Source organism: Sarcophilus harrisii, chromosome 1 (genome assembly GCF_902635505.1).
Source record: "Sarcophilus harrisii chromosome 1, mSarHar1.11, whole genome shotgun sequence".
Lineage (NCBI taxonomy): Eukaryota > Metazoa > Chordata > Mammalia > Dasyuromorphia > Dasyuridae > Sarcophilus > Sarcophilus harrisii.
In genome coordinates, this window is record NC_045426.1 from 500,502,201 (window position 1) to 500,517,417 (window position 15,217).

The 15,217-nt window shown below is 36.1% G+C and overlaps 1 protein-coding gene across 2 annotated transcripts in view; it reads left to right on the forward strand.

Moving 5' to 3' along the window:
• LOC100924281 overlaps positions 1-13,437 on the forward strand; it is a 77,473-nt gene extending 64,036 nt beyond the window's left edge. For both annotated transcript variants that reach the window (XM_031946619.1, XM_012541531.3), the window contains 2 exons: positions 2,213-2,325; positions 12,157-13,437. In XM_031946619.1, coding sequence (XP_031802479.1) covers positions 2,213-2,325; positions 12,157-12,570 — 527 coding nt within the window. In that variant the 3' untranslated portion in view covers positions 12,571-13,437. The remainder of the gene's footprint in view (positions 1-2,212; positions 2,326-12,156) is intronic.
• Positions 13,438-15,217: the final 1,780 nt, after the last annotated feature.

Consider the following 15,217-nt stretch of genomic DNA (forward strand, 5'->3'; position numbering starts at 1 on the left):
GAGTGACCCATATTTCAGAAGCAACTAACAGTACGAACTCCAAAAACATGATAGCATAGTAATCTCACAAAACTCGTGAGATGAAGCTAGATTGTTATATATTTTTTTGGTAGACCTGTTGTTAGATTGTCAACTTGGACTCATGCTGGAATAAGCTTTCCCTCTGAGTGGAAACCTAATCAAGCTACTAAAGTACTTGAAAACAAGAATCTCTTTACTTGGGCATCTTTAAGAGTAGCAAAGATACCATCAGGAAGAAACTGTATAATGTAAACCAGCCTCAATGCAGGAGATGGGTCTAAATGGCCTCTCAATATTCTTTTGGGGTCTCTGATTTTATAGCCACTGAGCTGAATGTTTCCCTCAGAAATGTGCTTGACTAACATGTGTGGTAGATGTAAGTGTTCTCCAGCTGTCCCAATAAGTACCACTATGAGAGGAACAGCAGCTAACCTCTCCTTATTTTCCCCAAATGCCACAACTTTTATTTGCTCATCCTCTCAATCAGAGAATCACACTATGGATGAGTCATTGGCCTCTGAGGGATTGCCAGCTGCACCAACGGTGTTTGACTGTACAGCAGGCATTAAATGAACTAGCTATCAGACAATCAATGTGCTAGAGTGAATGTCTTCAATTCAGGTAGAATCTTCTAACCCATTTTCATAACCCCCAAATATACTGAGAATCTCTTTACTTCTCATTCATTTATATAATTCTCCTAGTTCTTAACATGACTTTACTTTCTAAAGCATGTTTATTCTCTCAAATGCTATTTTTTCACCATTTCACCAACAATGACTTGGGACTGGGCCTAGAGTTAGGAAGATATGAGTTTAAATCAGACCTCAGATACTCTACCTGTGTGACCCTAGGCATAACACTTAAGCTTACTTGCCTCAGTTTCCTCATCTGTAAATTGAGATGGAGAAGGAAATCACAAATATTCTAGTATCTTTGCTTTAAAAAAAGCTCGAAATGGAGACATAAAGAGTTGGTCATGATTGGATAACAACTTTTTTGCGTGTGTTCCTAGGCCACATCTTAGCTCTCAAGAAACTTGAGTTGACATAAACTTACCTGAAATCACAATGTCCGCTATTGATGAAGCAGGGACTAGAATTGAGGTCTCTCAATCCCAGGCCAGTGTTGTTTCTATCCCCTACCACATTTCCTCCTTGGACAATGTGCTAAACGTGATTTCTGGCTATTCTGGAGATTTTTTCCAAGCATTTTGAAACAATAAAAATTTAATTACAAAAAGTGATCCAGCATCATTTCTGTAGGTGAGGCTGAACTGCCTCATATTTCTAAATCAGGTCACCATTTTTCTTCTCAATCAGAGACAGCTGTTAGACCCTTCCTGCTCAGCCAATCAAGTATTTTTTGATCAATAGCTATAAGCCTAGAACTATGCTAGGAGCCTAAGGTATATTTCTTTCATTTAATGAGCTTAGACAATGCTACATTGCTCTAAAGCAGGGTTTCTTAAACTTTTTCTATTCCTCACCTCTTTTTGGTTAAGAAATTTTTCTATATAGAATACAAAATAGGTATACAAATCAAATATTCACTGAAAATAAATCATAATTTCACAACCCACAGTTTAAGAAGCTTTCCAGTCTAACGCAAGTCCCCAACATTTCCAAGCATGTGGAACCAGATTAAAATTTGGCCATTTAAGGTTTTTTTTTTTTTTTTTTTTTTTTTTTTAGCACATTTATCTCTTTTAATGTTAACATATTTCTTTGTTCAACATGTAAAAGGAAAAAGAATTGCTCCTTTAATTTAGATCATCACTAAAATTTCCATCTGTAGTTGCAAACCATCCTGCAAGCTAACCTGCTATATTAAATCCAATGTAAAAACCTGGTAGTAGATGAAAGGGGGAGTTATGGACCAAAGCTTCAACCCTATCTATATGCCAATTGCAGCTTGGTATAATTCATGGATTCCATGTCATTTCCATCATCAGAACTCACCAACTTGCCAGAAGTTTAATTTATTTTTTTGATGAATACAAATGTTGTGTATTTCACATTTTGAATTTTTATTTTGAATATGTGACAGCAGTGAAAACGTGAATTTTGGCTGCTCAATCAGTCATAATCATGTGCTGCAATGAAAGAGATATTTTGATAAAGACAATGATGCAGCTTCTACCCCTCCCTGACTGCCCCCAAAGATAATGACAAATTATCTTGTTCATCAGAGGCTGTGGAGAAATCTTTTCAAGAAATGAACATAGACATCACAGGTAGCAAAGACTTCAGACCACATCTGACTTTCCTGAAACTATCCAAAGCACCTGCAGTGAAGAGAAAGGTAATTAAATTGATTCAAGCCTTTCTACTAAGTATTCTTTTTTCAACTTTTATTCTGTTTTCTTCTTTTTGATATAAAAATATTTTAAAGGAATTTCTTGGTTTGTGTGCATGTGTGTTTGTATACCCATGTCTGCATGTGTGTGTATATATATATATATATATATATATATATATATATGTATGTATGTGTATGTACGTAGTTTAATTTTTTTTTTTTTTGAGATTTCATCCCTTTAACACTCTGGCTATAAGTACAATGGCAATTCACAAACCTGACCTGAACCCACCCACTCACAATCTGTGACTTGCCCCTGTTTGCAACCTGAGCTGATTCATACCTCCTTAGGCTGCCTTGCACCCACCCCCCTTTATCCATCCTCCAGGAGTTTTATTATATTCATACAAGATTTAGTGTAGACACCATTTTTGTTCTAGACCTATTAAGAACTCCCCATTCAAGGGATCCAACTGCCTCAGCCTCCCCAGTAGCCAGGACTGCAAGTGGTTACCGTAACATCTGACTTGTCCTTGATATATTGAAGATGTTCACCGAGTCACCATTAATGTGTTGAGTTGGTATTCTAATGGGATAATGCATTGCACTAAGTTCTCTTCCATCTCAAGTCCTATCCACAACATGATCTTATAATTACAGAAGCGATGCTCAGATTCTTGGGTGAAGTTTGTGGCCATCAGAGAATTAGTCTCAGTTGGAAGTTAGTTGTTCCAAGTGGGAAATGAATCTGTGATCTAGTCTCATTAATGTCATACCAAAACCAACAGCAGCAATAGAAAGAACCCTTTGCAGCAACAGAAAGAACTCTTTCCAGCAACTAGCCATATATTTAACCTCCTAACCTTGTGATGGCATTTTCTTATAGAATGAAAGTTAAAAAAAATTACTTTTGGGATCTTCAGATATGAAAGCCATAAACATGTCCTTAATGTGTGTGGCTACCACCTGCTTGGGATCTAATGTGATTCTATATTTGCTTTTGTGGTCAAGATTTCCTGTTATATCAAGATTGTGAGATCATTTATTCCCATTATCAGAATGGGCTTGGGTAAAGCATTTAGCTTTAAGTGAGGGAGAAGGGAAGGAAGAAAGAGGAGGGGGAGACTAATGTCATGTTGGAATACAGACTGCAGAGTTTCTTTTAAATTATAAATATTATATGAAGTGCTGATGTAACCTTTACTGCAGCATGACATGGGATTTGGCTGTCTTTATGACTTACACTTAAGTCTCTGATTAGATTAGTCTTCTCCCCAGCAGACTATTGTCCTTCACATTTGCAAGAACCTTCTTTTATTTATTGGATCAATCTAATACAAACCTAGCCACTACAATAACATCCATCCAAACCAGAAAATGTGTTGCAATAAGGAAATTCCCCTATATTCTTGAACCATAAATGCCTTTGAGCTTGCATATTTGCTTGGTTAAGCAATATACAAAATGCAAAGTGTCGAACCCCCCATACCCAGTGTGTTATTGTCTTTCCATGAAGAATTAGATTTAAGTTCCATTCATGTTGCATAGAAAAAAAGAAAGTAATGGGATTTTAATGACTTAAGTAGTTTGTTGGGATCATAGATAGCTAAATACAATAAACTAAAAGACAAGTTTAGCTATAAGGAACAGAATTAGATTTTCTTTTTCTTTCTGTTTTCTATTCAGTAACATAATTTTTTGTGAAACTTTTGATTTCAGTGATTCCAGGGAATTGATCTAAATTGGGGGCTTGGGGCTTCACTGTCACTCTTTTTTTCTATCCTGTTTTATTGGTGAGCAACTTTTCATAGTGAATTTAGAAATAATCTATTTGGGTGTTATACCTAACTTTTAGAAATTAATATCTTTAACATCCATTTAGAAATTAAAGAATATCATTTTGCCTTTTAATGATTTTTTGTAACAATCACTTAATGACAGGATTGTGAAGTTTATACTCTCTCTTTTTTTAAAGTAACATTTATCAGGTAAAAATTAAAAAGGAAAGCATAAGTAGAGCTGGAAATTAAAATGTTTTATTGCTATCATGTCAAGCAAATAAGGTGCCAAAATATTGTTCTAGCTATTATGATGCCATCTACTGGCTATAATTACATTTTTATACACTGAACCATCATTTCAGTGCAGTATCAAGGAGGATATTTATGTCACCCATAAGTAAAGTTCTAATAGTCTGCTTTATTTCAAAGCTGTATTCATGGGTTCTGTGGTAATTGTCAGTTTTTAGAAGGGCACAACAGTATTGTCAACTTCACCTTACACTTTTTTTTTAAACCTGTCATAAATATAAAGGCTCCTCTTCAGATTTTATTTGTATTTGCAAGTTAAAGCTGCTGCTTAACAAAGACCCTATGTAGTAGATGGATGTGAGGGTTATTGCTTCAACAATCCCAATCCTTTCCAGATGTGCCTTAGTGTATTGACATCTGGATATGGTTCCATTGTGATTGTACCTTAATACATTTTGCAAAAGTAGTCAGATTCCAGCTGCTCCCACATAGGATATGGGCACTATGCCAAATGGCATGCTTCATGTGCTATTGAATACCATACAGACAGTCTCCATCTGCATTTCTGTGTTTAAGAATAATCAGCACTGGTGTCCAGCATGTGTAGAACCTTCAGGGTTGAAATAGGGTTCAGTTTTTCACACCTGTAGATTCCAACAGAAGGACCTTTGGAAGCAAAATTGTGTTAGTTGCTTGTATAAGTATTGGGGAAGAACATTATAGATTAAAATAGTATTGTCTTCAGATTTTATAATTGTGATAATTTCTATAGACAGTTTCTCTAAAATCTTGGAGCTACAAATCTATCATACTTTCAATTTTTTTCTTTTTTATTTTCAATTAAAAATTACAATAGTTATCTTAAAGTTTGGCACAAGCAGGATGCCAAGGCTTCCTGCTTGTTGTTCGAAAATAGAGTTCACCAAAGGAGCAAAAAAACAAAGAGTAGCCTTCTAAAATGCAAGAAGAGAGTCATTTCTTATAAGTCAGGAAAATAGGTCCTAGCAAGGAGAACTTCTCATATTGAAAAGCAAAGGAGAGAATGCCTGAGGGATCAGGTGGTTATGAGGGAGAGAGTTTGCCATCTGGGAAAACACTGACAAAATAGCATGCAGAATCCATGTCTCATTCGTTTAGTTGCTTATTTGCCATAACTATTTTGTGTGTCCTTATACGTACGCTATTCTCACAAGTAATATATAAAAATGTAAGAATCAATCTTCTCCAAATTGAGAAGGATTAAGGAAGACATAAAACATGTCATCCTCCAAAAAATATCCAGACTATCAAATGCAAGCTGTGACAATGAATAGTTTTTAATTAAAAGGAACCAAATGAAAAATATTAATATATATTTTGGAAGCACAATGGGGAATAATAATGGTTGTTAGGGACAGAAAGATTCTATTGTATAGGTTAGGGACTTTGGTTTTCCTCATCCATTGTGTAATTTGGGCTTGTGTGGATCAGGTAGGGAGTAATTTGGTTGCTTTGAACTATATTGGGTCACAGCCACCCTTTTTCCTTTTTTCAGACTTTTATAAAGTACAGTTAGTTGCAAAGTTGCCATGTTCTCTATAGGTTAAAACTATTATTCCCCCAGCTCTACTGATATTAATTTGAGATCTTCTAAACAAAGATCTATAGCTGATACCATTAAAAAAAAAAGATATTATCGTACTGCTTCATAGATTTAGACCTAGAAGAAACTTTAATGATGGTCTAGTCCAACTGTTCATTTTATAGATGAGAAAACTGCAGTTTAATGACTTATGCAAAGGCCCCACAGGTGGTAAGTGATAGTATATTTTGAATCCATTATTCTTCCCACTATAGCATGGTATAAGAGAAAATAGAACTTGTGCTTCAAAAGGAAAAATTCATGATTCTTTCTGATCATTACCAATTATCTTACCAACATCATATCTCATCAGTCTTGACAAAATAAGCTATAAATTCTCCCAAGAAACCAAAGCCTTGAACTGTTTCCAAGAATAAGAAAGCACCAGGTTCCTTTCTCCCCCTTCTGGAAAAGTACAAGAAGAGCAGACCATATCATACCGGGGAGACAGACACTCTGGCACTGGGCAGTCAGAGTTTGCTGCAGAACCATAAGCTTTCCCTCAATGACTGGGCCAGAGGAGAGGAACACAGATTTCTGATGAGAGTTGAAGTTTTATAAGAAAAGAAGTAACAAAGAATGGTCAGCAATAAAAATGATCCAATGTTTGTGTGACTTTTTTCCTCTTATGGGTCAATAGCAATTTTTACATTTTTGTTTTGGGTCAACCTTTCCCAGTTATCAAGATATTCCCAAAGAAGATTTCTAACTGCCTAGTATCCTGCATGTGACAAGAATCTATTTTCTCACTGAAAGTCTATCATGTTTGTTTCTTTTCAAATAGTTTGATGGCAATCTAATTTGGTTTGAATCACCAAATACTAAATAATTTGGATGTTATGAGATTTTCTTATTTCCCCTTCTTTTCTCCTCAAATGAATTCAGTAAACATTTATTGATCATCTACTGTATTGGACCTTGTGCCTAGTTACCAAGATAAAATGGAAGGACAGTTCCTATCTTTGTATTTTGGAAGTGGGAAGGAGCACAGTGGAGGGACACAGATAAATCAATAAAAAGTAAATGGAAAGCAAATTGAGAAGGGGGAGAGAGTGTATATGTTCTCTTCACAATTCACCTGCTTTGAATCTAATTTCCAGAGAGTTGATTATGCTAGTGCTCAGTATATGCCAATTTATAAGAACTTCATAATGAGTTTTACTGTGTAATTGGCCATTGTGTTTCATGGGGAGAAATTGTGGGAGTTTGTAGAAACAAAATGACTCATACAACTGGACAGTGAATATATTATGAGGTTTGTTATACAAGTGAAAAATTAATGTGAGGACACAAAGAATGTGATAATTTACAATGACTTTTATCAGTTAATAAATGTAGAGATTTCTGGTATATAGTAGCATGTATCCTGACTTCTCCTAGCCCAAAATTATTTAATCAGGCAATATATTCTTTAAAAAGAGATGGGATTTTACTTCTCATTTTAAATGGATGACCCTTATAACTCTTGGATTATAGACAGGACCAATGCCCATATTTATAAAATAGTCATGTTCTTTTTTTTTCTTTATTGGATCTGTGATTTCACCAGCATAGGAATCTTCTGGAAAAGAATTCCCTTTATCAAGTCAGATTGATAATTTTAATGCAAATTCTATCCAGGCCAGAGTCTTAAACTTTTTTGTGTCCTTGACCCCCTTAGCAGTTTGGTGAAGCCTTTGAAGCCCTTTTTCATGTGAATTTATATTCTGCGTAAAACATGGAAAGGGGAAAAGGAGGGAGAGAGAGAAGAAGGGGGAGGGAGGGAGAAAGGGGAAGAAACTAACGTTTATTATGTACAGTCTAGATCCAGGTATTAGTAACTCTTATTCCAGTGGGATTCCATAGTTTATAATCTATATTAATTTGCCCCTAAATTTAAAAAAATCCAAAATTAAAGAAGTTATATAATCCTGGGGCCTATTCTGGCTCTGACTTAAGATTCACAATTGATCCAGAGATTCAGGCTATCCTGAGATGTAACTTAAAGGACTCCTGTAGCACGGGAGTGTCTAAACCCAAACAGTGAGGTCTTAAAGGACAAGATGACGAGAAGTTTAGATGTCCTTTGGGGATAGGTTTGAAGAGCAACAAACATTCAAACATCCCTATTCAGAAGTAACATTTTCCTGATTATGTGCTAGTAGCACTATAGAACATATTGCTAATGAAGTTTAAGTGCATTGTTAATTTCCTTGTAGGTTAGCTAGCATTATTTTCTCTCCTAATCACATACTATTTGCCTAAGTCCAACCATTTCTATTGTGGATTCAGTACAACTCGTCACTATTATGAAAGGCACTTCTGCTATTGCACTTGTTCAGTGAGTGGGTATATCTTACTATGTGAATAATAGCATGTTTATCTTTATATTATTGTTCAGTATATGCCAGCTTTTGAGAGTTTCATATTGTCTTTCATGGGAAGGAACTGTGGGAGTTTGTAGAAACAAAAAGAAGCATACAGTATTACGTGCATATATGTCCATATTTCTGTTTGTGTATATTAGTCCATCTCTTCCTCTAAACTTTAGAGTTTCTAAGGAAAGGCTTAGCTCTCTTTTGGAATGTTGTATAATACCTTTTATAATGCTCAGCAGTGTGAGTAGTTTGGCAAATTAATTAATTTACTAATTGATTTTATTTAGCTTCTCAGAATTTCAGAATGGGGCAAGCCTCAGAAGCCAATTCCTGAACAAGAATTCCCACTGGAAGATATCTAAGAAGCAGTCTTCTAGCCCTTGCTTTGAAGATTACCAGGGGAAGGGGAAATCTACTAGCTTCAGGAACTTGAGGATGAATGATTTCTTACACCACACCTAAACTTGGCCCACTGCATCTTTCACCCAGTCATTGCTCCTGGTTCAGTTCTTCATAGCCATGGAGAACAAGTATAATTCTTCTTCCACCTGATAGCATTTAAAATACTTGAAGACACCTCTGATGTCTTCCTTCAATCTTCTCTCCTCTAAGCTAAGTCCCTCAGGATTTCAAACCCCAACCTAGTTGCCCTCAGTCAGTGACCAAGTGAATCAGTAAATATTAAATATTCACCATGTGACAGTCATAAGTTGTGGAAAACCAAAAGAAAAGGCAGCTCTCATTCAAATAGGGTTGACAATATTCCAACATCTACATCTACATAAAATATATACAAAATAATGAGACATTATCTCAGAAGGAAAGCACTAGCTGTGGGAAGAACCGGTAAAGGTGGTCTACAGAAGATGGGATTTAAAGAGAACAGAACTTAGTAGGGACTTAAGTAGAGAAGGACACATGTATAAGATGGTATTGTAGAGATATAAATGGTGGATAGGCAATGAAAAGAATGAGAGAGTGTATTGTGTTCAAGGAACAGCAAGTTTGCCAGTGCTGAATCATATGGTGCATGGAGAAGAATAAAGAGATGAATAAGAAGGTAGGAAACACTCTGTTGTAAAGGGCTTTAAAAGCCAAATAGAGAATTTTATATTTTCTCCTAGTGTGACAGGGTAAGGTGGTGCATGTTCAGCTTATATGCTATACCAAGATTTTGTAGAGCTAATGAAATCAATTAGTGAATTAATGGAATTTACCAAATTTTCCACTGTGATGAACATTATAATAGATACTATACAACATTCTAAAGGAGAAGAACTAAACCCTTAAGGACTTCCTTTAGAGTTTAAAGAGAGATAAACTAATATACACAATGAGAAATATGTACATTGTTTCAGAGAAAATTTTGGCAAATGAATGTACAAGCGGACAGAAAAGTGAGATAAAAAGACCAATAAAAGGTTAATATAATACCACATATATGAGGATCTGTAACATTGTGGATGTTAACTGGAGAAGGACATGTTTATGAGGTGCTATTGTTGAGATATAAATGACAAGATTTGACAATGTTGGATTATTGAGTGTGAGTGAAAAGTCAAGGATGATACAAAGGTTGTGAGCCTGAGTGAATGAAATGATATTGGTGCCCCCTACCAATAATAGGAAAGTTGGAAAGAGTGGAGGATTTAGGAGAAAGGTAGCGAGAGTTATTTTGGTTGAGCTGAGTTTGAGGTACCTACATCTGATGGTAGTTGCATAAAAGGCTGCTGGTGATACAAGATTGGACCTCAGGAGAGAAATTAAGGGTCTGGACATGCAGATCTGAGAATCATCTAGAGATGATTCATAATAGATGATGATATCTTTAAGCAAGCTTTGCGGTTCAAGTTAAACTTAATGTGTTTTCACTGTTTGAGAGGCATTTGCCCGACAAGAGCTGTAGAAAGCTGAAAACTTGCCTGATTCAGGAAGCTGTCTCATCCACAGCAGTCTCCTAGCAGGCTGTGCTATAAGCAGGGCAAGGGCAGTGTTGAAAGGGTCTGAGGCAGAGCAACCTGAGCAGTCTTCAGCTATTCTAGACATAGCCTCTCCTGGTAGGTGTCTCTGAAGGGTAATTATCTTGTGCATTGAACATCTGTTCTATGTCAGTTTAAAAATATAGCACTCAAAATTGAAAACAAGATTGCTGATGTGGTCATACCACATCAGCAGGACACTGGCCCCTTTTACCCTGGATGCTATTCCTCTTTTAATTCAGCCTAAGATCTTATTAACTTTTTTGACTGCCATATCACACCACTGACTCATATTGAGCTATCAGCCCACTAAAAACTTTCTTAAATGATTGTCTAGCCAAACATACTTTATTTTCTACTAGTGAAGTGAAGTCTTGGAATTTAAGTATAGGATGTCACATTTTATGTCTATAAAACGTATCTTTTTTTTTGTATTCAGCTCAGTAGTCTAGATTATCAAAGTCTTTTGTATCATCTTCAAATTTGATAAGCATGAGATCTTTGCTTTAATATAAAATCATTAACAAAAATGTTGCCCAAGGACAGACCTTTGGTTCACTTCAATGAAGACCTCCTTCAAAGTTGACATTGAACAAGAATTTTGTCATGGGTCCAGCAATTTAAGCAATTCTAGTTTTATTTATCAATCATTTAAGACACACCTCCCTTTTCCTATAAGAATTACTCTACTACCACATCATCCTGATCTGCTAATATAATAAGCTTGTCCAAAAAAGAGTACCTTTGGTCAAATGAGATCTTACAAAAGCTATGCTGGCTTTTTTTTTTTTTGATCACCATTTCCTTTTTAAATGTTTATTAACCAATCCATGAATAATACTTTCTAGAATTTTGCCAAGAACTCAAGTCAAACTCAGTGGCCTCTAGTTTACAAACTCCTCCCTCCCTCCCTTCCTTCATCTTCCTGCAGTCCTGAAATGAGTACCTCTTCCCCTTCATTACATTCTTTCAGAAACCACTGATAATGACTCCACAATCACATATGCCAGTTTTTCAATACTTTAGCATGTATCTGATCTGGGTCTATTAATTTGAACTTGTCAAGAGCAGCTAAATGCTCTCTTACTATCTCCCCCTTTTCCTTGGATATCAATTCCCTATTAACCATGGTGGATGCAAGCTTTCAGTTATCATCATCCCATCCACCTTGAACAATGATTCTATCCTTTCTTTGATCTTCCTCTTTTCCCCAACCTAACTTTAAAGAATTTTGTTGTTCTCTCTTACCTTGCTTTGCCAAGTTCAGCACATTCTGAGTTTCAGCATTTATGACATTCTAACGGGACCATGACACTTGAGAATTCATCTTCTGTTATCTGCTCTTGCTTTTATCTTCTCTGCATGCCTTTTAAACTTTGACAAGTTGGCTGATAAGTTCACTTTTTACTCACATGTGTTTCTTTAGCCTCCTTTTCTTTTTCATTGCAATTGTTTCTTTTTGGGACTTGAGAATTTCATCTTTAGAACTTCCCATCTGTCCTAGATTGAATTCTCTTGCAAAATTGTATTCTATATCCCCAGTCTCATCTCTCATTCATAGGGATACAAGGGTATCCCTAGGTATTTTTAAAATAAAAATGTTTCATTTTCTGGTCTTTTATATGTGACCCTGACTGCTTTGAGGGTTTTTTTGTTTTGTTTTGTTTTGTTTGTTTGTTTTTGTGGGAGATGGAGAAGGTAGAGGGGGAACAATTAGTTAATTTTTATTTTTAAAATTCAAAATAAAATTTAATCTTTCTATCATCTAAATCTTAATGGGGGAGAGTGTCAGTCATATGTTCTTGAATTTCCTAGAAATACAATACTAATTGTTTTTCTGCTTTTAGGGCTTTAGAAAGATCTATTCTGAATTATATAAAGAATATGAAGACTGTCCCTTTGGAATTGAAGTCTTTAGTCAAATCGATCTTTGCTCCATGCATAAAAAGAAGCAAGAATCTGGATATTATCACTGTGAATGTACAATTTCTGTTGCTTCTGGGAACCCAAATGAGGCCCAGAAACCGCCCATAGAGATAGAGTATTTGGAAGAATTGTGTGCTCACATCTCTCCTGACCCTTGCTCAGAAGCCAAAACCACTGAATGTTGCCGTTGTATTTCTTGTATAGCTGAAGATGATGAAAAATCCACTGAACATATAACCTCACCTGGGGCTGGATGTGAGACAGCAGACCATGAGACAGGTGCATTAGTTTCAGATGAGATCTCAGATGAGATAGATGGAAAGGTCTTGCTTTAAGTCATTTCCTGAGATGTTGCCAGTACAACCAGATGCAATGAAGAAAATAGATGAGAAATCAGGAAAAAAAAATGAATCTGACAGATGGTAATTTGCAAAGAGTTGAATCAACAGTAATTGTACGGATCAGCCTGCCTGCCCAGGATAAGGTAGACTTGTTCCAATCCTCAGCTAACTACAGGGAAAGCCACAGTGCCAAGAGGTTCTCTAAAATGACCCATAGGGTGTTCTCTGGACCGAGATGACAACACAGAAACTGACATGTGCCACTTCTTTTGAATGCCATCTGGAGAATAAATTACTTTGTAAGCCACATCAGAAATCATCTGTTTGTAAATGCGGTAACAAAAACAAAAGTGAAATCCATCCAGGAATGTGGAGGGTCTCAATCAAAAACTAAAGAAATCCAGATGACAGAATACTGCTTTTGGCAATTTTAAAAGACAAAACTGTCTAACTATCATCATCTATTTATTTGCCTGTATATTTTTGTGGACTGATTTCATGTCTTTTTTTTTTTTTTTTTAATCCAGGGCTTATTTTCTGATTTTGGAAAAGCCAAATTTAATTTTTTTGGAATTGTATTTTATTCCAATCATTGAATGATAAACTCCTAAAAAGTTGAATGCCTCTGACCATTTAAGAGGATGGATGAAATGCTATTGTTAGTGTCTCAAAGTGCCATAACCAAAATGAAAAATGTCCTCCTTTAAATATTTGACTTGAGTTTAGAGGAATTGTAATCTTTCTTGGGTATGGAAGGGGCTCAATATTCCACTTGAAATTAAAAAATGCATTCACAAAATAAGCTGTGAAGACTTTGTCATTTTTAATAGTAATTTTTAATTTGTCTCAGCAAAAAAATAAAATAAAATAAAAAATATTGAAACCAGTAGATGGTGCTGGTGAATACCAACTGTCCCTGAGATTTAGCCAATGATGGAAATTATGGAAGACTATAGAGTTTCAGAAAGATGACAATTAAGAAGCAAGGAAATGCATTTTGGAAGGAAGTAAAAAATCAGATCTCTAAAGTATCTCTTTTCTCAAGTATTGAGCATTGGGTTACAGTGGTCTTTATGAACCTGGAGAATTAGTATTTTATTATCATATATGCATTAGAGACCAAGTGTCCATTACAGTGATTTTTTTCCAGAACTACTCCCATAAAACTTGCTTATCCATATTAGGAAGGCAGCAGGTGGTGGGATATTCATCAAGCATTGACAGAGCATGGGTGGGCTAGCAGCTTTGCAGTTCATGCAAATCTTTATTAAATTTCTGTGTTTTCACTGTTTGACATGCCTTTGCCTGGCAGGCTCTGGAGTAGGCTGAAAACCATGTTTGCACGTTCCAGGAAGCCGCCTTGTCTACTGCATTAAGCAAACGGTTATACTGCAAGCAGGGAGTTGGGGGGGGCAGGAGAAAAGTGGGGTAAGGGGGCGGTCTGAGGCAGAGCAGCCTGAGCAATCCTCAGCTATTCTAGACACAGCCTCTCCCTGTAGATGTGTCTGAAGGGTAATTATCTTGTACACCCAGAATGGGAACAAAACGAAAAAATTTGCCTCTTACAAAAGTGCAAGAGATTGTCTTCCCTACTGGTGGGAGCCTTGAACTTATTGCTTGAGCTCTAGCTTTGCTTATCCTGTGTAGTCTCTCACTCATTTTCTTTCCCCTCTAGATGAGCTCTATATTAAATACAAGTGACTGAGGAACAATGACTGAGTGTTTAATAATTCATATCTGAAGGGGGAAAAATAGACAGGCACATCTTATTGTGATGAATACATTAAATGGATGCTGTATCCTAGCACCCAGTACACACTATAAAATTACCCTAGTACTGGGAGGAAAACAGAAAATGTTTGTGTCTCTTTATTTATGGTTTCGGAGAGAGCCAAAAGCAAACTTGGACTTTCTGTCCTGGAAGAGGTTATGAACTTTGTAGTTTAAACTTAAGGTCTGAACTTGAATAGGGGAGGAGGGAAGGGAAGGAAGTTGGGTCCCAGAGACTCTCTTTGCTTTTTTATCTGAAACCAAGGGGCACTCATTGGAACTTAAGCTAATGGAATGAAGAGGTTTTCCCTTGGGAAAGTGAGCTTCAGTATGTAACATCAGCTGTGAACCAGAAGAGTGTATCCTTAACTGGCATTTCAATGTGAAATGGTGGTTTTCATAGCAAGTTTGCATAATTCAGGCCCTCTGTCCCCTTGGTGAAAATGTGCTGAGTCTGGAACTTGCTCTTTGAGGTTTTTGCAAGAAAGAGATAAGTGTCTCTACAATCTTGGAGTTACTGGAAAGAGTACAGACCTTGGAGTCAGATGATCTGGATTAAAGTCATCTAAACTTTCCTAATTCTCAGTCTGTCTATAAAATGGGCAGAATAATACTTTTAATGTCTAACAGGGTGGTCATAAATCATAAAACACTATATATAAATGTGAGCCATCATTACTAGAACGTCTATTTACTATCTTGAGCTGAGCCATTTTATACATTTACATGTTTATCCATATACACACACATATATAGGCATGCAAGTGTATACAATAAAAAGCAGTAATTCTAAAATGCTGATAATCTCAGGGCACTGCTTCTCTTTCCAACATAGATGAATTGTCACAGAACTTAATCATTTATCAGAAGA